The sequence below is a fragment of the Eschscholzia californica genome, unplaced genomic scaffold, assembly GCF_041429995.1.
Source record: "Eschscholzia californica isolate CP2 unplaced genomic scaffold, dmEscCali1.0.p SCAF_3, whole genome shotgun sequence".
NCBI lineage: Eukaryota > Viridiplantae > Streptophyta > Magnoliopsida > Ranunculales > Papaveraceae > Eschscholzia > Eschscholzia californica.
The window spans coordinates 53830504-53855343 of NW_028238420.1; the positions used below are offsets into that span (position 1 = coordinate 53830504).

The 24840-nt window shown below is 35.2% G+C and overlaps 2 protein-coding genes across 4 annotated transcripts; both read right to left on the reverse strand.

Annotated features, from left to right (window-relative positions):
* Positions 1–2381: 2381 nt before the first annotated feature.
* On the reverse strand, positions 2382–6264 carry LOC147551878 (alpha/beta-Hydrolases superfamily protein). 2 transcript variants are annotated; one of them, XM_086671406.1, is made up of 7 exons: positions 6200–6264; positions 5911–6155; positions 4850–5366; positions 4032–4398; positions 3807–3905; positions 3541–3658; positions 2382–2868 (listed from the first exon to the last, which is right to left on the reverse strand). In XM_086671406.1, the coding sequence occupies exons 2-7, from the start codon at positions 6125–6127 to the stop codon at positions 2645–2647; spliced, it is 1542 nt and encodes a 513-aa protein (XP_086527532.1). In that variant the 5' UTR covers positions 6128–6155; positions 6200–6264; the 3' UTR covers positions 2382–2644. The 2 variants fall into 2 exon arrangements, with proteins under 2 accessions (XP_086527532.1, XP_086527531.1); XM_086671405.1 differs by lacking the exon at positions 6200–6264 and having other exon boundaries at positions 5911–6197.
* Positions 6265–6868: 604 nt separating this feature from the next.
* On the reverse strand, positions 6869–20829 carry LOC147551879 (Leucine-rich repeat protein kinase family protein). 2 transcript variants are annotated; one of them, XM_086666007.1, is made up of 11 exons: positions 20606–20829; positions 13967–14143; positions 11559–11688; positions 11283–11354; positions 10896–11039; positions 10335–10400; positions 10058–10128; positions 9828–9968; positions 9044–9385; positions 7791–8185; positions 6869–7422 (listed from the first exon to the last, which is right to left on the reverse strand). In XM_086666007.1, exons 2-11 carry the CDS (start codon positions 14112–14114, stop codon positions 7108–7110), a joined length of 1824 nt encoding a protein of 607 aa, XP_086522133.1. In that variant the 5' UTR covers positions 14115–14143; positions 20606–20829; the 3' UTR covers positions 6869–7107. The 2 variants fall into 2 exon arrangements, with proteins under 2 accessions (XP_086522133.1, XP_086522132.1); XM_086666006.1 differs by lacking the exon at positions 20606–20829 and adding an exon at positions 20035–20589.
* Between the last annotated feature and the right edge of the window lie 4011 nt (positions 20830–24840).

The window sequence follows — 24840 nt, forward strand, 5'->3', positions numbered from 1 at the left end:
ATTCAGTTTGCAAAATGCAAATTCGAGTTGCAGAAGAAATAATGCAAACTTAGTTTGCAGAAGAAAAATTGCAAATTAGTTTGCAGAAGAAAATTGCAAATTCTAATTGAAAAAGAAAAAGTGCAAACCTAATTTGCAGAAAAACGGTCAGAAAAAAGCGCCGATTTTTTTGATTTTTTTTCGAAAAAAGGTATCGAATGCGGATCTCGTTAGAAAGCTAATGAAAAATCCTTTCTAAATATATAAGTTTCATAGAAATCCGACATCTCAAGAAAAAATTATATAAATTTAAAATTTAAAGAAAAAAATAAAAATTAGTTACACAAAATGACAAAGGGGTATTTTTGACTGTATGTTTTTTGACTTGAATATTTTTGGACCTAAGTGTGGTAGGGAAAGATTAAGAAGATGATGAAATTCAAACCACAGGAAGGCGAGGCAAGTGTGTTATAATGCCATGTCTCAAAAAATAGGATATATCTAGATGTCCATTAAACGTTTGATCCGAAAGTAGAAAACAATAAAAATTTTGAAGGTATGCTCTTAAAGTCGACCACATAATCTCTTCATGAGATTTATATGATGAATGATGAAATCAATTCCAAACTCAAGATTTCTTAAACACATACTCTTAGTTTTATATTTTCGATTTGCAAATCGAGTTTGCAAGATATGCAACTCAAGATTATATTCTACAAAACTTGCAAATTAAGTTTGGAAACATTGTCTGCAGTTAAACATTATGCAAATATATATTTGCAGATATACATTATGCAAACACATGTTTGCAGTTTACATTATGTAAACACATGTTTGCAGATCAGATTGTTGCAAACACGTTTGCAGAACAGATTGTTGCAAACACGTTTGCATAACACCTTGTTGCAAACACGTTTGCAGAAAAACGTAAAGGAAAAAAACACCGTTTTTTTTCGGGGTTTTTTTTTTTGAAAAAAAATATTGAAAATGGATCTTGTTAGAAAGGCAATGAAAAATCATTTCTAAATATATAATTTTTATAGAAATCCGACATCTCAAACAAAAGTTATATCGATTTAAAGTTTAAAGAAAAATAAAAGAATTTAGTTACACAAAATGACAAAAAAGGGTATTTTAGTATTTAAACACTTTTTGACCTGAATAATAATTTTCAAATGTTTTGTGTTTTTCTACTCATTTTCAATATTATTTTGACCTTTCTAGAAATTACCCCAACTTTAAGTTGTGTTCCAAAATCTGTACGCATATTTATGCTGAACCTGTAGTACAATGTATCAATGTATAACCCCGGAATGGCCTAAAACACATCATTTGTTACTGAAATGTTGTCATTTGATCTGCTTAGTCTGCACTTATGAAAAGGTTATTCCACTATGTTTGATCTGAATCTGTATTGCATAACTTGGCCTAGTTCGCGATTCTTGCGGAGTTTTAATTATCGGTTCCTTCTTCACCAATGTTCATTTTCAGTTTTACATTCTTGCGTTTCTGTTTCGTACTCTCTCGCTATGTTTGATTTACTGTTTCAGTAGTGTCGAATTTCCTCAATTGCAGAAAAAGATTCCTAGCCTAATATGAATTTTAAGAAATGGAATTCATGTCTCTATTTGTAGTTGCTTCTTCTTTCTTTTTTTCTTGATATCTTCCTGCCAAATTAGGCTATCTTATTAAACCTAATCTTGGATCTCATTTCTTTTTTTTCAGGCATAGGAAGATTCCATGAGTACTAGTTATGTGCATCGAAAGCCTGCTTCCAACAAAATTCTATTGTTGGGATGGTGGAAAATGCTTTGAAGTGAGTTGTTGTTATCCTACGGTTAACTCAAGCGAAAGACTTCCCACCGCATTTGTATATTCTCTTTGTGATTTGAAATATATTGTGTAAAATAATATGATTCTTAATGCTATTGTTTATAATTCCTTGTTTAGTGTAAGGCTCTTTTGATGTATATACATATATCGGAAATACTACGTGTACTTGATATGACTCAGTTTGTGATTGAACTAATGTTGTTGTACAATGTACTTTTTTTTTTGTTGAACTGTTGTACAATGTACTTATGATTGATATCATTGAGATTTTCAGTAGACAATTGAGATTATCAGTGGACAAAGGGTTTCTTCTAAGGTTTGATTTTTCATATCCAAACTTGCTTGATTAAGGCTTTAAATTAGTTGGGATTTGTTTTTTAATGTTTCAAGATCTAAACGTGTATCAATATGGTATATGCCCTTTGGATTGTTCGATTTTTTTTTTACTTTGGTTTTGTAGTCGATCTATGCAAATATGTTCTTGTAGCCCTTTTCTACAAAACATAACGATGCGTTTGCTTTGTATAGCATATTAAATACTTCCGATAATATAAAGTTCACCACATCTCTAGACTACAAATTACTCTGGTATTAAAGAAAATACGCATGATGAAAATCTTTTACATGGCATTGAATAAATCAGTGAGAGGGACGGACGAAGGGAGGGTCAAACAGATGTCTCATGTGTGAAGTCTGTATGTATATAATGGAACAAAAAGAGAAGAGAGACCCCTCTATGGATCCTTACAAATATGCTATAATTCAGCTATACTGAAATAAGAAACATTTGATTCTCAAAAATTTACATAACAAAAGACAAGGAAAAGAGATCTCAAGCTGAGGCAGCTTGTAGTATTTCCTTGTCTGGAGGTGTCCCCAAGACTATTTTCTGCAGAAACTTCTGAACAATTGAGATAAATTCCTCTGCCTTTTCTTCTTGTGGCAAATGACCGCAATTCCTTATTATTTCAATGGAAGAGTGTGGTATAGCTTTTGATAGCCTCTCCGCGTTCCAAGATGGGACAATTCGATCGCTATCACCCGTTATGATTAGTACTGCAGTTGGATAGATAGGATTTATGTCATCATCATAGACAGTGTTACCCAGAATGAGGATCGTTTGGATAAGCGGTATGGGTACCCGTACACGATACGGTACAATGTGAGCATGCAGTGGGTTAGGGGTACACCTTCGGTGCACTATTTTCAGTTGCGGTACATTTTGGACTATTTTTCTATGCAATATATGCTCTCTGCCTCTCTCTGATGCATATAGAAAAGATACACCTACTTTAAGACATTCTACCTCCAGAAGAGTTAGTATCTTAACTCGTTCATTAAAACTTCATGTAGTTAATTAGGTTAAGGCATAAAATTTCGGTATGCCAAATTCGGCACCACATCTAAACCCACCCGAAAACAGAGCAGAGAATTTGGTCCAGGGTACGGGGTTAGGTCGGGCTTTGGGGTGAGGTTGGCCCCTAGGCTGTGGCGCTGGCGGAGTCTGGGGTGATATATGGCAGGTCCATGGCCTATACCATGCCGAGTGGACTGACTGAGCCTGGAAGGTTTCTATAAGGGATAATGTGGGTGGCTGGTATTAGGACAAGTGTTACATCACTAATTCACTCTCTTAAATTCTTTCTCAAATTCACAAGGAATGTTTCTCTTGTTCGACTTTATATATGTCCGAAAAATGAATGAAATAGAGAGAACGGTTGATTGTACCTGGACATGAGATCTCATTTAATCTTCTTGCTAATGGAGGTTTTGATTCAGATTCAGAATCCAGCATGGTTGCTGTAAATTCCAACAAAGCCCTGTCCCAACCCTTGATCTTCAATGGCTGCACCAACGTAATAAAGATACATAATTCATCACTTTGAAAGCAAACATATTTACGATTTTGCAGTGACGAGAATTTGGGATCTACTTAACACTCAATCCTGCAACATTATTTAGTAGCCACAGACAAAGTGGATAGTGAACGTCACCTTTGTGTATCCCTCTAAAATATGATCACTGATTTGGCTTGCATCATACCAGGCATTCCGAATGCCAGCTACGCCAAATTTATCAATTACCATCCTTATCTAAACAAGTAAACAAATCATGAGTTAATCATTAAGGGGTACATGTTCAACGAAACTTCGAATGGATATTATCATGATTCGGTGTCAATTAAGTTAGTCATGAAGTTTTAGATTAGTCCACCGTACCAATATTAGAGCAATACTGGAACGAAGAATAGATGTCAAAGCTTTCTTATACAGAAACTTGACCATATCGGCAATTCCTTTCAGCAAGACTGTTATTGCCCGTCCAATATACGTAAAGAAATTTGACAAAACATTCACAATCCTTGCAAAAAATTTCTTGTTCTTCTTCTTATCTTGAACCGAACTTCCATCACGTTCCTCGCTAATCTTGGTTCCTGTTTCCATTTCATTTTGTTTCGCAAGATGTGGTGATGCTGGTGAGATGTTAGGAGGGGCAAAAATTGCAGGTGCAACAAGGATCAGAGCAGCAATACGCTCAGGAGCTTCAAAGTATGTATTAACTGCTACAAGAGAACCCGCTGAATGCCTGAAATGTCACTGTACATATTTCAGCTATAAAAAAAGATGACAAGTTACTAGAGCGAAAAACATAGACAATCAATAAATAAATTGTAGTTCGATAAAAAATGACCGAAGAGATCACTACATATCATGTAAAATTTCCAACTTGAAATGAGTTCCAACTTGTTATTTACGAGGATGTGGTATAATGCTAATACCACCCCTTAATGCAAGGGCTGGAGTCACATGGCACTCCTCTGCTCTAGGCTAAGGTTACAAAGTTCCGACCCGTCCATAAAATATTATGTTTGATACCATTCTAGAGGCCATTGGTCCTAACTCTCCTTCAAACACGACTAGCAAGAAAAGGGTTGCCTAAGCTTACCTAATTTACAAATTTTAATGTCAGGCGATATAGGATAAGGTAATATGTGTTTCGATTATGAATATGATAATAACACAGTAGGGATACAAACCCGAACAGAATTGTCTTGTCAGCTGCTAACAAATTGATAAATTGAAGGGTTATGAGCACGGAAAATGCCATTGAGTAGGGGTTCAATGGTTGTGTGTCATCTTGTTTTTCTTCGTTAACATTCGGTCTACTGCTCGCTGTTGTCCCCCTAGACGTCAAGCCGAAGGCAGGTCTGTCAAAAGCAATTACTTTGGAGCCATTGAGTTTTGTCAAAGGCTTCAGAACTCGATTCCACGAGAAAAGAGAAGCCCCGAAACCATGTAGAAGAATCATAGGAAACCCCCTAAGTTGTGACTTATCAGTTAGTTGTTCTTCATGAGAAGGAACAGCCTGATTCTGGTTTTCTTGTACTACTTCTTCCTCTAGTTGAGAAATCTTGTAGTGAACCTGAACCCCTTTAAATTCACAAAAGCAACTATCTGAATCAGCTAATGTCATTGGATCAACTAACTCATCCTGTTCAACCCCAGCTATCCTCTTTTTCTTCTTCTTCTTTGAATCCAACAGAACTTGTTGGTCTGAAAAATGACAAAATAATCAAAAGCTGGGTCTTGACTCTTGAGTACTATGATTTGGTCAAAAAAGTATTGATTTTACATTTGACTGTACCACTTACTTAGTTAGGTGTACCAAAATAGTTCAAATTAACAGAAGGAATACAATTCCAGTTTCCAATCCTAAATGAGATGCGACTACGAATTATCTATTCTGGATAATGGACATTATCGGTCAGATATACGAAAGATATTAAATTGTTTTCTTCCTTAGTCGAAATTGGTTTCCGTCGATTTACTAATAAAAGCAAAACAAGAATTTGTTTCACCAGTGACTCGTGACTCGCTAAGTCAACTCGTTGAATCGGTACACGTAAAACAACAAATACCACTTACTTACATGTACCCAAAATAGTTTTCAAATTTACAGATACCCAGTGATGATGTAAATCTAATTTATTCACCCATTTGAAGATAATCTATGATTTAGGTCACATCTATCCTACCCAATTACATAATTTCTTGGAAAATAATGTTGTGTTACTGAATAGGTGGTGTATTATCTTACCAGAATACTGATCAGCACCAGCAGATGATGAAGCATAAGCAGAAGCTTGGAAATCAGCAGAGACTGTATTACTAGTTGTAGTATAATGGAAATTGAAAGAAGGTGATCTTAAGAAGGGAAAAGATGATATGGGAAAGAAGAATGAATGATGATGATAATTATTATGATTTTTTGGGGAAGTAAAGGGAGGAGGAATGTAGAAGAATTTTGAAGTCATTATTTCCTTCTGTTTGGGATGAACAATACTTGAATGATCTTTTCAGAAGCTTAATACAAGAAAAACTTTAACAAGTTAGAAAAAAAGCAAAAAAAAAAAAAGTTCTGAAAAGATAAGGAAGAAGGATGTTTTGTATTGGATGGCCTGGGGCCGGGAGTCATATTAGGACGTGATAACTGGCTGAAGTAAAAAAGAACAGTCCAGATTGTAGTTAAACTTAAAAAAAAATTTTGTCCGGGTCACCGAGTACAGTTGACAAGAATACACTCGCACATACAAAAAACACATTTATTTTTCAATTTGTCATCTCCGTGTTCATCAATTCTTTCGTTTTTCTCATGTTAGTTTTTTCTCAAATTTCCAACAAAAGGATTTTGAAAAACTTACAAAATGAATTTTGCTAAAACTAAATATTCAAGTTTTTCGAATATTTCAGTTATTACCATAACACATCTGAGCATACAAATTAATATTTTTGAGCACAAAATAGGACTGAAAAGTTTGCAAAGTCAGGGTTGCTCATTAATCAAAATCACCAACAACCTAAGAAAGAAAGAGAGATGGGAAGGTCTGACTCCTTTGTACATACTCGAGCTCGAATTCTAAAAATAACAAAAGGCTCGAAAGTTACAGAAAACGATGAAACAAGTTCCTTACCTTTCGAGTTTCAACATCAAAGACGTTAGACACAAATACAACAGGCAGTAACAATTTTTTTCCATTATCACAAGCAAAACGGACCGATAACAAAATTACTTGTATTTGTTAGCAAATAAAATTAGAGTTGAAGTCTAATTAATACAAAGTCGATAACAGTGATTAGATGCAGTTAAGCAGAAGCCCAAGCATATATACATATATAAGTTATGTTCTCGTTCTTTTAGCTTTTACAGACCTGGATAAACCGAAGCCTGTACTGATTTAGCTCCAAATATGAAGTTGAATACGGTTATTCTTTGTTGGTTTCTATCTTTTCAGATTTATCTTGCATTAGATAATTGTATGGCTTCTTGATCTTGGGTAGATTCTCCATCCCACACAAATTGATGAGACATAACTGAATATTCTTGATCTCTGATAACTTCAAGCTGCTCCCATTCTTCCCATCGCTCTGCCAGTCCGACTCCTTGCATTAGAGTCACCACTTCGGTCATCTTTGGACGGTCCTCTGGTGAGCTTTGGGTGCACAATAATGCTACTTGCACAATTGTTTCAACTTCTTTTGGATCATAGTTTTGCTTCAAGTTGTTATCGACAATATCATGAAGTCTCTTCTCTCTCAGTAACTTCTTGATCTATTAGAGTCGACATGCAAATAAATCAGTCATAATTAGTCATCTGTAAGATAGGATAGACCCTTTAGGTCATCCCACCATTGCTTTCATTGTTTTAGAGATATGCACATCTTCTTCATGACATGTTGGCCATAAACGGTGAGATGATCCAAAAGGGTAATGAAGAAAGTCAATGTAGCTGCCTATATTGATTAGTGAAATAGATAATACAAAACCTATGATCTACAATATGTTTTCCATATTATCAAACAAGTAATGGGAATGGTAGCTAAATTGCGACCTCAGAGTTCATAAGTAGTGACGAGAAGTCCAAAAAGCATTGGGTTTCAGTTCAGGCAGATGAAATGAGAAAAGGTTAAGAATTTTACATGATCAAGTAGCAAAACATCTTCCTCCTCTTCAAGTCTTGAGAAATCTATTGCACGTTGGCCGGTTACTAGCTCCAAAAGTGTTATACCATACCCAAAAACATCCGTTTTCTCAGATGATCGACCTGTCGACAGATATTCGGGGGCAATATGCCCCATAGTTCCACGCACCTGGGTCGTAATATGAGTCAATTTTGTATCAACAAGTTTTGCTAGTCCAAAATCTCCAAGAACAGGTTCAAAGTTATGATCTAGAAGTATGTTAGCAGACTTCAAATCGCGATGTATAATCTTGGGATTGCAGTGCTCATGAAGATATTCTAAGCCATGGGCTGTACCAATAGCCACACGTTTTCTTGTTGGCCAGTCCAGGCCTTTTTCACCAGGTTTTAGATCTGCATAATGGACCCAAAGGATAAAATGGATCAAGGGTTATGTTATGACTAAGAGCAAGCAAACCAAGAAATGCGATAATGGAAGTAGACAATGAACAATAACACAAGAGATTTACGTGATTCGGTTGGTGAGACATATTCCACTGGGAACAATGGCGCGATGATTTTCACTATGAAAGAACAATATTACAGAAATTTCTCAAGGGTTTTAGTATTTCTAGCTGACTAAAACCGTAGCTCTCACATGTCCCTTAACCCTTTCCACAAAACTGACTTTAGGATACCTTTTATAAGATTAGGGTAAGCATAAGTAAATGGGTCTGGCCAAATTTTCAGGCTTTTTTGGGTCCCAAACCGGATTAGACATCGACCTATATTCAAGGCACTCCAACAGTTATATGTGATAACCGGTATCCTTCACATCAGCTACACAACCAATATAAATAATTTAAACAGACATCACATTGAGGGTGTACATCAACGCTTCATTTTCATAGTTGAAATTCGACTTGCATACCTCGACGTCATGAAGATAAAATGTTGCTATTGGTTAGTTTCATGGTCTTGAGAAGAAAGGACACACTCGTTAATAAATAACACCAAAACCCAATTTCCTATTGCTCTTCGTTAAAAGACAATGACTATACTTTTAGGCTTGGGCTCCCTATGCTGACCTGTGCAAACAAGTGCAGTCCTTATTCTGTGAAACATGTGCAAACGTTACATAGAGCTGAAGCCTAAAAAATTTGATGGATCTTTTTTGACAAAAGAAAATTTGGCTAGAGAGTTCTTATAAAATACGTACAAATATTAAATAATAGAACGGAGTATAAGGGTAAGGACAACTGGATGAGATACCTCTTATACGATAAGCTACGCTCAGGTTTTGCATAAATGGGTAAACAAGAATTCTCTCTGATGAGGTCGCACAAAAGCCAATCAACTGCAGAAGATTCCGGTGAACAGCAACACTTATCAGCTCTACTTCCCTGTAGAAGGCAGCTTCTCCGCCAGGATTATGATAATCAGACAGTCGTTTAACAGCAACTTTCCTGTCATCTAAGAGAACGCCCTTATAAACTTTCCCGAATCCTCCTTGACCAATTATGTTATTCTCACTGAAATTGTCTGTGGCTATTTGGAGCTCGCGCCATGAAAATTTTCTTAGTTGTCCAAAGTAAATTTTACTTTCTTCTTCACCTGTTACAGGAAATGGAGAGTTACATAAGGAGAGATAGAAGACATGCCATAAGAGAAAATCAAAATATCTTGAGGATGTTCTTACGACTAATTAAATGTAAGACACATAAAAAGAAAACAATCAACAACAAGGAACTTTCCAAGTAACATCAAAAGATTCAGGCATTATTTGAAGTTCAAGAATTACTCGGTCGAAAACGTTGTACTGTTTCTGCAAAATTTCACTATTTCGGAGTTTTCAACTATAATTTGTTTTAGTAGTTCAATTACTATGTTACTTCTTAAATGCTGCTATGCTGAAGCATACGTCAAACAAATTCTCTACTATAACTTAATATCTCTATAATGTTTTATTCCTCAAACACATGAGAGTACAACAAGTGCATCCTACCCCAATGTCCTCTGTAAATAAGAAACAACCATGACAAAGAGAAATACTTACCAGCCACATCAACGAAGATCTCATTCTTACTGTGTGCTCGACGATATACAAATATAAAGATAGCACCAATGAACAAGAGAAGAAGCGCAGCAACCCCTGCAGTGCTGACCAGAACACCAAGCTTTGACTTGCGAACTGAAGCTGCTTAGATAAAAGAAACACCATGTGTTAGTGCCAACTTGTTGGTAAGTAATTACTACAGACAATTATGGTTTATAATCAATAAATACCCGGCAAAGAGGAGCCCGAGACACAAGGTTGCTGCAAGGAAGAACCACACTCAAGATGAGTTCCTGTGAAACTGACATGGATGCCTTGTCAGTGTTTTTATTTTGTTTTCCTTTCAATAGCTGAGGAATGTGAGAGTGATCAAAATGTGTAATAAATAATTAAAGAAGAGGTTGTCAAACAAAGAGATGTTAATATGCATGTGCTTTTTAAGTAATATTCTAAATGGCTAATAGAAAAGGAAACAACACCATGAAAAACATCCATTTATTTTCTTACTTGAATGTGGAAACTGAAAACAGTTGAGTTGGAATACCCCCAATCAAGTTGTTCGATGAAAGATCCCTGTACAAGAAGCTCTAGGTAAGGTATATATAAAATTATAAATATCGCAAATAAAAGATAATGCAAGAAACACAGGAAAAGAAAACGAAAAAGAAAAAACAAAAGAACCTCACATCAAATGCAAGAGCGGATAAGGAGTTTCTTGTAACGTTGTGTTTGAGAATTGAGATCATAACATGTCCACACATTAGTAATACGTGTGTCCATTTCATGTAGTGTGTTCTTATTATTATAGGTAAAAGCCTCGAATGTAATTTTGCAGTCAAGTAAAGCGAACTCAGATATGCAAGTATCAGAAAAAAAAAAAAAAAGTTTTCTCGGTCCACATGGGTTCAATTAATTAATTTGACCAGGAGGCATCAGTCATATACAAGATGATAATGAGATTCAATTAAGAAAGTTACAGACAAAGATCAAAGAAGTTCATGACAGAACCAATTTGAGAGCTAAAAGGAAAACAGCTCTATTTTGGAAGAGAGAAATCAGAAGGCTTACAAATGCTTTAGCTTGGAAAGTTGAACCCAAGAAGTAGGTATAGATCCACTAAAATTATTGCTAGCCAGATTCAGGAATTCAAGATTCTTCAAACTATCAAGGAAATCAGGTAATACACCATAGAGCTGATTATTCGCTAATTCCCTGCACAAAGTGATGGGATCAAAAAATCATTACTTCTTTATATGATGCAGCTAGAACACCTTCAGATAAACTGAACAAATAATATTTCTGAAGTTATATTGTAACTGAAACTTACCTATCGGCTACACTCTTCACATGAGAAATATATGATAACCTTACCGGATTATACAAAAATAAGCCTTCTGTCGATTGACATACGTGATAGAAAAGCAGCTATGCTACCGCATTGAGAAGAAAACTTACAAGCTAACCAAATACTTGAGTTTTGTGATTGAAGGAGAAAGTGAACCTGAAAATCCATTTGATGACAAACTCCTGCAAGTAAGCACTTCAAAAAGTAAATGTGTAACTATTGCAAAAGATAGAGATGTGAAAACAGAATAAACAAAGTCAATCAATTACAGAGTGATTAAGCAAAGTGGGGACAATATCACTTAAAAAGCTTAATGATATGTTAGTGAAAACTGTGAAATAACTACTCCTGTTCAAACAAACAATGTAATAAGAGGAAGTACTTACAAGGATATGACGTTTCCGTTCCTACAAGTTACATGAGCCCAGCTAAAGCATGGACTCACAAAATGATCATTCCAATCAATTCTTTTATTTGAATCATTTAAAGCTCTCAGAAGCTCAACTAAAGCTTCACCTGCAAAATTGAAATTAAAATCTAATGATTGACTACCACCCGTCAATCTGAGATATGAAGTCACCAACAAGAGTTGGTTATGAACGTATAATGTTATAACAGAAATAGTACGTGGCACAGTTGGATCAATGCCATACTAGAAGTCTAGAATAAGAAATTGGATGTCTTATATACAAAACTAAAAAATGGTTTTGACTTCGAATTGTTGTTACACTTTATCAAGAAATGGGCTCCACTTATTACATGGACAAGGACAGATATTTTTCATGACTTCCTCCTCATGCTAGATGTGTTTTGAGCAAAGATAGATCACTAGTTGAAAAAGCAGCTTGCTATCCAGATAGCTTGGATGCATTTCTTATTTACGAGGAGGGCGCTTTATGTCTTTGTAAGATATCTTATCAAGTTACAACTAAAGCTATTACTGTAAGTCTTACTTGTGTAACGTTTACATCTTTTCACTGAGTTCAACTTTAAAATTTTACAGACCCATGTTAGCATTTTGATCTAGATGAAAGACAAAAATATTTTTTCCTCTCTTAACATGGGAATTTAGATATCACAATTCAGCACTACGGTTCATGTCTTTGATGAAACCACATTTCATAAACTTAAGCCGAACTTTTGGTGACTGCTTTTCAGTCCATTGAGGAAAACCGGAACAAATTGACAATGAGATGGCCAGATGGGTAGTAGTAGAGGGAGCACTATGCATCTGCTCCACATTGAAGAATCAACACTATCCTTTTGTCAGACTTATATTTGATATTAGATGATAGAAGATGAAATTACTAGCATGGCCTAATTTTGTTATATCGAGACATGGGAGTACTTGTAGGTCATAATTTTACAGCAAGGAGAGATTTTGTAAAATTACCAACAATTTGGGTCTATCACAGCATCCTAGTGGAGAAAATTCTGATGTTCCAATGGAACGGAGAGGAAATAGATCTGAGAATAAGCTGGCAATTGCTCAAACAGTCTATTTTTTTTCTTTGAAACTTTGGATGAATATATTAATGAGAAGAATTGTCTGTTTCAACTTTCAACCAAGACTAAACAGTGCAGGTTGTGTTAAAACGTCAGACTGGTTTTTCATTGATCATTAGAATAAACCTCTGCTGCTAAGGGATAAACAATGATGATAAAAAGTTTCTGATGATGTTGTAATTGGCAGATAGACAATTTTTCATCGATTCCAGGAGAAAGGAAGATAGACAAGGGTTGGTAGTGAAAATAGATCTTGAAAAGGCATACGACAGAGTGTGTTGGGACTACCTGTATCAAACCACGGAGAGGATGCGGTTTGGATATACATGGCGGTCGTGGAGATATGGATATTTGGCACGACATCTGGTGTCACACAATCTCATTAAAGACAGGTTCCCAGCAATAATCTATATAGCTTCAGCAAAGGAAGCAACAGTGCACCAAACCTTTAATTGGAAAAATTCTACTTGGGAGATTTTATTGAGGAGAAACCTTAATGATTTGAGATCCAAATCTTGTCACAGCTCTTGGGTGTTATTGATGACTTTAGGCCAATAGAGGGAGAGGTAGACAGGAAAGTCTGGAGAATAGAGGAGATCTCGGTTAAGCAATGTTATAAGAGACTGAATCAAGGGGAGACAACCTCCAACTCGGATATTCATAAGATCATTTGGAAAGGGAAGATCCCTCCAAGGGTAGTTTTGTGTTATGGGCTGCCCTAAAGAACAAGGTTCCAACTTCCAACCGTGGACATTCTTAAGAGACGAGGGATGCCTATTCCAGATAGGTGTATCAGATGCAAATATGCGGAAGAGACAGCTGAACACTTATTTTTCCATTGTGGCAGGGATAAAGTCTTATGGTACTTCTTCATAGCTACATCAGGTAATCTTTGGTGTTATCCCAAGTCATTAACACATAATATTGAGCAGCCGCTGCACTTAAAAGTCAAAAAGACGAAGAAGATAACCTGGAATCTTATCCCACCAGCAATCATATGGGCAGGGCAGTATGGAAGGACAAGAACGGCAAAATTTTGTAAGACTCAAACACCAACAGCGCCCTCGAGGTGGAAGACATTCTAGCATTCCTATATCATTGGAGTAGGCAAATTCCTTGGGCAAAGGATAAAGTCTTATTGTGCGTAAGTGGGAGGACTTGATGATGTAACATACTTCTATTTTTTCCCGCCCTTAAAAACTTGTACATTCCTCATCTTATTCTAATATTAATTCAAAGTTCTCAAAAAAAAAACATGTACAAAAACTAAGCAATATTTTCATCATACCTTCTAAATCAGGTTTCACCGACGAATCACAGAAGCTTAACAAATTCAAGAGCATAAGCCAGCCCATTAACCTTAAATAGACATTCCATCGAAAAGTTACTGGGGACGCTACTCTGTTACCATGTCTAGTAACTGTAGCCAAGGGCATCTCACCACATTTGCCATTTTCTGATAACTCTACGAAACAGAAAAGAATTATACAAATCAACACTTCGAAGATGAAGTAGTTCAGGCTTTTGCAAAGCTAAAAATAAAATGTTAGAAATTAAAACAAACAAATTAAGTGAGCAAACAGACTTAATTTTTCTTTTTACCAAATTTAAGAACCCTAGAGATGTAGCATCAACAAGTTTTTTTTTTTTTGAAACTTAGAATGAATATATTATTGAAATAAAATAGCTATGTACATATGATATGGAGGCTAGAAGTGATATTTCACGAAATCCAGGCCTCCCAATTAACTACTACATCCAAATATGTAACATTCTTAAATTTCTCTATTTTCCTAATCCAGGAGTAAATGACACCCTTGACATCTTCAATGTCTATCACTGAGTTCAGGTTCTTTTCCTTAAAGATCTTGCTATTTCTGTCATGCCAAATACTCCATACAATCGCAGCTGGGACCAGCTGCCAAACCTCCTTTATGTGCTTCCTCTTGGTCAAGCCATCCCACTGAGTTATCATATTATGTATGGTTTCAGGATGACACCAATGGGTTGCCATAAGCTTGGCAAAATAGTTCCAGATGTCGGCTGCCACCCTACAATGGAGGAATAAGTGATCAGCCGATTCTTCCTCTTCCTTGCATAGAATGCATCTATTAGGAATTTGAAAACCCCTTCTTTTCAAAGCATCCACAGTGGGAACTTTCTGAACTAGGATAGCCCACATAAAGAATCCCACTCTTGGTGGCAAAGCCTTGATCCAAACTGATTTGGATACACAAGGCTCTAGGAGGATGCCATCTCTATCCAACCTTTTGTAACAGTTAGCAACTGTCAGGGGCTCACTCCCCTCATTGCACCATACTCGAGAATCCGGTTCTTCCAAGAAATTTGCATCTTGAATGATTTGCAATAGATGGACATATTGCTGCATCTCCCAATCATTCAGATTTCTCCTGATAACAATATCCCAAGAGTCGCTCTCAGTATTATACATCTCTGCCACAGTAGCCAAAGGCCTAACTGCCAACCTGAAAACATCAGGGAAGCTTAAGCTTAAGCTACTCGACCCAATCCAACTGTCCGTCCAAAATTTGATTTTCAGACCATCCCCCAGGACCCATCTAGTAATATTATGGTAGTCCTTTAGGTTAGCTGTGATGCCTTTCCAAACTCCGCAGCCAAAAGATATATTCTTGCATTTTCTAACCCAAAGGTCACTGCTCGTGCCGTACTTACTAGAGATAACTCTTTGCCATAACTGGTTACTCTCCTGATCCATCCTCCATAGCCATTTAGTGAGGAGAGCTTTATTCATGTACTCTAAGTTTTTCACCCCCATGCCTCCTTTGCTTCTGCTTGTACGAACCTTGTTCCAGTTCACCCAGTGCATACTCTTGTCACCCATAGTTTTGTTCCATAGAAAAGAACACATTTTACTATCAATAACCTTCAACACACCTTTGGGTATAGAGAACAGGGACAAGTAATAGGTGGGTAAGGCCTGAAGTACTGATTTCAACAGAGTTATTTTTCCCCCTTTTGATAAAAGATGTCCCTTCCAGGCAGCTAGCCTTTTGTTCACCCTTTCTAACACAGGATCCCACAATTTCTTGGACTTGTATCTTTCACCCAGAGGTAAACCCAGGTAGGTGGTGGGAAGAGATCCCACCTGGCATCCAAACTCCTTGATCATATCCTGATTCATGTTATCCTCTTCTACCTTAGTAGCACTATAAATGGAGGACTTTTGCATATTTACCTTGAGTCCCGACGCTAGCTCATACCATATAAGAATATCCCTCAATCTCCTCAACTGGTTGGCATCCTCTTCAATGAAGAATAATGTATCATCTGCAAACTGAAGGTGGTTGATCTCATCACCATTCTCGGCTGCCCTGAAACCTCTAATCCAGTTCCTTCTCCCTGCCTCTTGTAGACATTGGCTCAACACTTCTGCTACCAGTAAGAATAGTAATGGGGAGAGAGGGTCCCCTTGCCTGATGCCTCTTGAGCTTTGAAACACCTCCGACGGTCTTCCATTGATCAGGACTGAGAATGTGGCTGTCGATATGCACGAGTATATCCAACTCCTCCATTTGTAGCCAAAACCCATCCGTTCCATAGCCTGGTAAAGGAAGTCCCAACTGATCCTATCATAGGCCTTTTCTAAGTCAGCTTTCACAACTAGGCCTTTAGTCTTCACTTTCCTTCTTGAATCGATTAGTTCATTGGCTATTAGAACTCCATCTAATATCTGTCGTCCACTCACAAAAGCCCCTTGGAAAGGAGAAATTAACCTTCCAATAACTCCTGCCAGCCTCATGGCTAATACTTTCGCCACAATCTTATAAGCTCCCCCTACTAAACTGATGGGTCTGTATTCCTGGAACCTAGAACTATTATGAGTTTTAGGTATGAGGACTATGAAGGTGTGATTCAACCTCCACTGGAATAGAGCCCCTTCCGAGAATTTAGCAATCATTTCCATGAACAGTGGCTTGATGGTGTCCCATACCCTGACGAAAAAGGATATAGGGAAACCATCCGGCCCTGGCGCCTTATCTTTAGCCATCGCCTTATCTTTAGCATCAACAAGTTAGCCTAGCATGATACAAACAACAACATAGTGGAGCAGAGAAGCAAAGCAAAATGAAACCAATAAGTTGCTGAAATCAAGTAACTTATTATACAGTTCCTAAAAGCTGAAAGCCTCTTGGGTTTTAGGATGAGAAAGGAGAAGTCATTCCTCCGAAGAAGAATGTTTTGGTCATAAACACCACAAACATAGCACACTAATTTAACATTTTTTTATATCGAACGTGATCTGGAAATAAGCCGAAGACGAAAGATAAGAACATCAGGCTATAGATCTTTTTTTTTCCTTTGTTTTAAAAATGCACTTGTGCAAGGGAGTTATTTCCATGAAATAAATCATTAAAATGTTCTTTTACTAGAGGCCTTCGTAGCATGAGACAGAGGAGCATGTTTAAGCTAATGCTCAGTTTGACATAATTTATTGGGACAACATAAAGAGGTGGAGGCTGCTAGAGGGGACAATTTTTCCCCTGAAAGTCTCAATGAATATATAACAAGAAATATTGTTGGTAAGTAAGAAGAATAGTTGGCTGTTTTCAAACCTATCAAAATCTATTATATGTTAATGCTAGAAAAATGACTAGTTTGGTTAAATATTCATCTTACAGCGGTATAAGTTTATACACGCTTAATTTTTGAATAATTCGCGATTTATACACGACAAAGGAGAACCCTCTCACAAAATATTGGGCGCCAAGATGATTTCCATGTTAGGCTCCAAAAGAAGAAGTGATATCACAGTTGCCGACTGGCGCAAAAATAGGTAGTTGTGGACTATCATATTTTTACACATGTATATGTCGGGGAGTACTTTCTGTGGGTCCACAGGGACAAGATAAATTGATCTATGGGTGAGCTACTCACCGTGCGTACACCATCCTTGTATAATATCGCCAGTTTGGAAACTTCTCACCCTCTAAATTACTGGTAACGAATTCCAAATTTCAGAAATCTTCTCTACAATTGATTGCATGAGCTTTTATTTGGGAAGTTTGAAAATGGGCGTAGTCCAAACTACTATCCTCACTAAAAATTAGACCTTACATCCATATTGAACGACTAAAAGATTAGGTGAAGGAAGTCTGTTGAAAGTGTCTTGAATATGGTCGATATCTAACCCGGATTGCGACTAGCTAACCTGCTTTCAGGGCAATGGTTAATTGTCTGTCGGGGCCGCAGGCCTAATACGAAATTTTAGACAAATTTCGGGGTTGATCTCCGAAGCAGGGTTGGTATGCGAAGCAAGGCTTATATTAAGGCGTTACCAATACTAAGGTGTTGTTTGGCAACACAAAAATAAGTAACTTTTCTACTTATTTAAGTAATAAAGTAAAAAAGTTAGTTTGGTAAGGCAAATATGACCAACTTTATATAAGTTAAAATCTAACCTTTTTTTAAGGTAATTTTTTTTTTGCTTTTGAGTTGAAAGTAAAGTACTAGCTTTCTCTTGGAGGGAAAAATAACTTGTCATTTTGGTGAATTAAAAGGAGGGGACGTCCTTTTGGGGGGCGGGGATTCCAACCCTTTTTCTAGGGTTCCCCACTTCTTTATCTTTCTCCACATCCCACAAAGTGGCTAGGTGCTCCTCCATAACTCTCCTTCTTTATCTATTTCTTCACAAAACAATAGGTGACATTCTATTTTTGTAAGTAATTATTCTCCATAACTCTTCTTCATTATCTTTTAATTTAACTTTGTCATGTTCTTGATTCATGAAGTCTAAATCATCAAGGTGTATTATCATTATCAATAAACTGTAAAACTATTCTTTCTACCAAAGAAAGTAATCGGTTAACTACTAAAACAATGAAAATACGAATTCTTGAGGTTATCACGAGTTTCTTGTTTTGTAGAGATCGAGTTTTACTAGTTGCAAACATCCTATTATTCACGAATGCTTGATTTTTTTTGTGTATTCTTGATTTCAAATCTGAAATCGTCAAGGTATTATCATTGTTAAGAAACTATTAAAATTACCTAACACCAATTTTTTATTCTAATTTGTGCTTCAAGAATTTGATTCACTACACAATTGCAAATTCGAGTTGTTTTGGGTATCATTTTGTAATAAAATGGGAGAAATAATTATCTAATGCTTTTGTTTAGTATATTAGTGGCTTCTTTAGGTTTATGGTTTCTTGATTTAACGTTGTTACATTGGAAGAAGAAGAAAAGAAGGAACCTAGACTCGATTACTAGTGCGGCATAGTTTTAAATAAAATGGGAGATAGCTTATTTCTAGCTTAGGGTTTCTCAATTTACCGTCTTTACAGTGAAAAAAATCAAAACAAATATTAATAGTATTACCAAACTAACATTTTGACTTATAAGCAAGTGTTTTGCCAAACTACTAACTTTATGTTATTTTCTACTTTTTAAAAGTAAAAGAACTTATCCTACAAGCAAAAGTACTTCTACTTTTGTGTTGCCAAACGACACCTAAGGGTGTCCATGTGAATTCGGGAATTAGAAAGAGAGAGGCAGTGAGATTGGGGTTTTAGTGGCTATATAAACTAAAAGCTTAAGAGTATCTTATTCATTCTCACGAGTCTTTTGTAACTTCTTATCCTTATTATAGTGGAAATCATCGCGTTGTTGTTCACTGTGGAAAAGTATTTACAAACCGAACCACGTAAATCTCTTTCTGTTCTGTTTGATTGTTTACTCTATCTATTATTTTTCTTGGTTGCTTGATTTCGTCACAACAAAGCCAACATCTTTGCTCAATGTTAATATAATTATATATTACTTTTTATGAAATATTAGTACTCTGTCCAAATTTTTCGGATTTACCAAATCTTCATGTTTTATAGCTTTTTGTTCTATATATTATATCTTGTCCGGGCTTCTTACTCGAGATTACATTATAGTAATCTAAGATAATCACAATAGAACTACAATTAAGGTTGGGAAATCAAGGACCGTGCAACTTTTCCTACCACACACAAAACCAAAAAAGAATAATTCTTGTAGAAATGCATTTTGTAGGTATTTACACGACTTCTAATTTGAATATGAAGTAAGACAGAGGAAGATTCCGATGAGTAGTAATTCTTGTAGAATAACTCCATACAAAAACTCAACTCTAACCTCACCGAGGTGGTATGAATTGGACGAAATAACAAAGAAACAAGTCCAAACTGATTAATAGCATGTAAACTATATCTACCTATTCAACAAAAAACTTGCTAATCAAGAAATTGAAATAACCAGACAAAGAACTTGAGATTTGAGACTCATACCCCCAAAATAAAAACTCATTCAGACAAATAAACAAACAAGTTATAGGTGCTTTTTACATACCAGATTGGGAACCCATGATGTTCAAGAATTGAACAAAGATTGCAGCAGCCAAGATGGACTCTAAGAGTAAATGGAGAAAGATATGAAGAAACCAGTAGAAATACTAAATGGGTTTTCTTTCTTTTTTTTCATGGTATGAATCATATGATTCTTGATACTGAGGAGCATTACTAGTGTGTGTGTGTGTGTGTGTGACCCACAAACCATTACTAAAAAGAAAGTACAGAGGGCTTTTACTACTTGAAAAGAAAAGAAGAATGAGAATCCCACTTACACAACAATAAGGGTTAGTATTATTCTCTTTAATGGGTTAGAGCATTTATTTGTTCAAATGCTTTTATTTACTAAAATGCTTATTCTCTCTATAATGTGGGTTTTATTAAAGTTATAAAAAAAAGCTTCTCCAATCAAAATCACCAAGTGACCTCAATCAGATGCCATGATTATATTCCAATATCTCCACTTTCTTTCTTTCTTACTTTTCTTTTTTTTTCCATGATCAGTTTGTCTATCTAGATTTGGATTAGACTTCCATTAACACAAACATTTAAGAATAAAGTTAAGATTAAACCTTGGATTTAATTGAAGTGGTGAAGATGCAAGTGTAGTAGTACCAACTATTAGGTACTGGACTACTGGCTGGGGCTACCAAGTACCACTCTCAGAAGGTTCTTGTTTGAAATCTGTCTGACAACAACTCCAAATAATTCCAAACTGTTAACACTCACTCAGGAGTTACATGTTTGTTTTTTTTTTTTTTTTTTTGATGAGAAGAGTGACATGTTTGTTGGATGTAAAAGTGGAAGGATTTTTTATTGAAAAACCCAAAAAATTGGGTCAAATACCAAATTAGGCCCAGCATTGATTAATAATGCATACAAAACCCATATTTTTAAAAATAAACCAATATCAAACCCAATTTCGGATCCCTAGGTGCATTTTCCCATCTCTAGGAACCCATTATTTTAAGTAATCCCTATTCTACCCTTTATATATATACTCCCACAAATCTTTCCACTCTCTCTCTATCAAATCAGTTTTTTATTTTCTCTCACTAAACCATTCCTTCTTTATCTCTCTTCATCTCACTCTTTCTCTATTTGGACTCAGACACTCATATCTTTCCTCTCCCTTTATCTCTCATCATCGTCCTCATTCCTCTTCCTTATCTTCCATCTTTTACCAAACTGAAACTAGTTTTAGTTTCATATCACCTTCTTCATTACTTTTAAACAAACCCTGAATTTTGTGATTAAAAACCCAAACTGGTTTTCAGACCACCAAAGTGTCATCTTCTTTTGTTTTCAGTCCTTCAAAAGCTTCATCTTCTTCTTTTTTTCATTCTTGATCTTAATATCTGTGACATCCATAAAGACCGTGATTCATCATCTTTTATCTCTAAACTTGTCTATTTAATCATCTTCTTCACCGATAAGTACAGGTAATGTTTCTATTTCTTGTGTTTCTCTCGTATATATCCTACATCCTTTATTGTTTCTTCTTTATTTTTGATGTTCTTCTTCCTTTTCGGTTTGTAGGCTCCTGTTATACTTTCGTATTTCCGTACAACAAATATTAATCGTTTTAGAAAACTTCATTTTTTGTTCCCATCACTTTTCAGTTGATACGAACATTATGCGAAATGTTTATATCATTATTTAAATGTTTACACATTTACACTTTGATTCATGTTCTTAACTCGAATCATTCTTTCTATCTAATCATCCTCTTATACCTCAATTCATTTTTTACTTTTTTCAACATTTTGATATGTGATTTTTAAAGTTTTGATCTTATTCATCAATGTTTGGTTATTGTTACCCTAACTACGTTTCAGATCTATTTCTTGGATCTATTTTTTTTTGGGAAAAGAATAGAGCAATATGGTTTCAGATCTATTTTTTGGTTTCTCTCTCTAGAATTACGTTTTTAGCAGATCTTGGTTTTTAACAGACAAAAATGTTTGTGTTGTAAACACTTTTACATATGTTTCGAGCACACGTAGTTATGTTTTGAGCACAAGTAGTAATGTTTTGAGCACACAGGTTACAAATTTTTCACAACACTTTTAAACATAAAGTTATTTGTTGGTAACATTTTACGAAATGTTTATTTTTTATCTTGTACATTTTTAGATCTGAATAGATTTTTCACATGACTTTATGTCTGCACTTATGCCTATGTTGGTTGCAATAGAAGTAGTTAGATTAACATTTTGTGAAATGTTTTGGTATAGATGTTAGGTGTCTTGATTTTGTAAATAATTAGTTCTGAATTAATTTTCATAACACTTTTAAACATAATTTTAATTGTTGGGAACAAATTATAAAATGTTCATTTCTTCTCAGTTTTCTTAAACATTAAGGTATTCGTTGGAACAAATTACACTATGTTGATTTTTTTTCTCAATATTTTTTGAATCTGAATAAATTTTTAAATAAATTTATGTCTGCACTTATACCTATGTTGGTTGCAAAGTAGTAGTTAGATAAACATTGTGTAAAATGTTTTAGTATAGATGTTAGATGTTGTTTTTTGTCTAAATATAGATTGAAAAAAAATCAAGTTTGCATTTATACTTGTGTTAGTTGCAGATTAAATAGCTAGCTAGGCATTTCACACACTGTTATGAACACTCTGATGTTAGACGTGAAAAGTGTTCCAAATGTTTACGAAGTATGTGATAATGTTTGAATGAACTACCGAAATGTACTAACATAACTACTTACATCTTAACGAAGTATGTACTAATATTATGTCTTCTACATTTTCTCAAATTTGTAGACATTTAACAAGTTGTCGAGTGCATTCACAGAAATGTCTAGTGCATTTTGTGTTTCCCGTAGGCATATAATTCTGTGTTGATTCCACTTGCAGATCCTATATCAAGAGAATGATAAGAAGGTTTCTAATGCTGTAAAGAGATCCAAACAATCTGTAGATGGACGAAGATAATGTCTTCTGAGAGAATGATAAAAAGGGTGTCGTGGAAGAACCCACACGGAAGTAATGATAAAGATGATGTCGTGGCCGAGAGAATGATAAAGAGGGTGTCCTGACGGATCGAGATTGAAAAATGCTTTAGTTTTTTGGTGTTAGACATACACAATCATGTTTACGTAAACATTATTTGAATTGTTTTAAACAAAATCCTTTGTTTCTGCAACATTTTGTATCCTCCGTACATTTTTGAAAATTATTCCTAGAACTACTCGTTTTGTTCCGAATACTCTTTTGTTATGTAAGCATTTTAATAAGTTGTTGAAACATTATATAAAATGCAAGAAGCATTATGTCCAAAATGTTTGAAACATAATCCCAAATGTCTACAACATAACAGTAAATGTCTTCAAAGCCCCCCAAAATGCTTAACGAAGAACAAAAGTTTTTTACCAAGTAAAACACCAAAAAATCACAAACAATACCCTAAATGTTTGAAACAGAAACACAAATGTCTTCAACATAACTGTAAATCTCTCCAAAAAACCCCCCAAAATTCTTAACTAAGAACAATAGTTTTTTTACCAAGTAAAACCTCCAAAAATCATCAACAACCCCCTAAATGTTTGAAACAGAACACAAAATGTCTTCAACATAACTTTAAATTTTTTCCAAAACCCCCCCAAATGCTTAACGAAGAACAAAAGTTTTTTTACCAAGTAAAACACTCAAAAATCACCAACAATACCCTAAATGTTTGAAACAAAATGCCAAATGTCTACAACATAACTGTAAATGTCTCAAAAAACCACCAAAATGCTTAACGAAGAACAATAACTTTTTTACCAAGTAAAACGCCCAAAAATCACCAACAATACCCTAAATATTTAAAACAGAATTCCAAATGTCTTCAACATAACTGTAAATGTCTCTAAAAATCCCCAAAATGCTTAACGAACAACAATAGTTTTTTTCTAAGTAAAACACCCAAAAATCATCAACAAACCCCTAAATGTTTGAAACAGAACCCAAAAAGTCTTCAACATAACTTTAATTTTTTCCCAAAACTCCCAAAATGCTTAACGAAGAACAAAAGTTTTTTTTACCAAGTAAAACCCAAAAATCATCAACAAACCCCTAAATGTTTGAAACAGAACCCAAAATGTCTTCAACATAACTTTAAATTTTTTCCAAACCCCCCAAAATGTTTAAGGAAGAATAAAAGCTTTTTTACCAAGTAAAACACCCAAAAATCACCAACAGTACCCTAAATGTTTGAAACAAAATCCCAAATGTCTTCAACATAACTGTAAATGTCTCCAAAAATCACCAAAATGCTTAACGAAGAACAATAACTTTTTTACCAAGTAAAACACCCAAAAATCATTAACAAACCCATAAATGTTTATAACAGAACCCAAAATGTCTTCAACAAAACTTTAAATTTTTCCCAAAACCCTTAAAATGCTTAACGAAGTACAAAAGTTTTTTACCAAGTAAAACACCTAAAAATCATCAACAAAACCCTAAATGTTTAAAACAGAATCCCAAATGTTTAGATCAGAACCCTAGTTTATGTTACAAAACCCTAAATTCAGAAACCAAACCCTTAAGTTTGAAACAAAACCAAAAACTTGAACGAAAAAAAAAACCCCAAATGTTTTAAACAGAACCGTAAATGTTTCAATCAAAACCCTTCTTTAAGAAAAAAATCCAATATTTCACACCAAAAACCCTAGGTTTACAAACAAATATGTAATTGTTTACTTACAAAAACCCCCACATAATATTGTTTCTCCTTTAAAATAAAATCTAAGAACCCTAATCACTCTTTTTATACCTAACGAGTGGATGATTCTGAAGGTC

Excerpts from the sequence above, each read along its gene's own strand:
- LOC147551878 (XM_086671406.1), bottom strand. The coding sequence starts at position 6,127 with ATGACTTCAAAATTCTTCTACATTCCTCCTCCCTTTACTTCCCCAAAA. Across the intron at positions 4,399-4,849 it reads GACAAGACAATTCTGTTCGG|GCATTCAGCGGGTTCTCTTG; the intron begins GTTTGTATCCCT and ends GTGACATTTCAG. Across the intron at positions 3,906-4,031 it reads CCAGTATTGCTCTAATATTG|ATAAGGATGGTAATTGATAA; the intron begins GTACGGTGGACT and ends TTACTTGTTTAG.
- LOC147551879 (XM_086666006.1), bottom strand. Across the intron at positions 11,355-11,558 it reads AACGGAAACGTCATATCCTT|GAGTTTGTCATCAAATGGAT; the intron begins GTAAGTACTTCC and ends GCTTACTTGCAG. Across the intron at positions 10,129-10,334 it reads TTTTCAGTTTCCACATTCAA|TTTCACAGGAACTCATCTTG; the intron begins GTAAGAAAATAA and ends CATCCATGTCAG.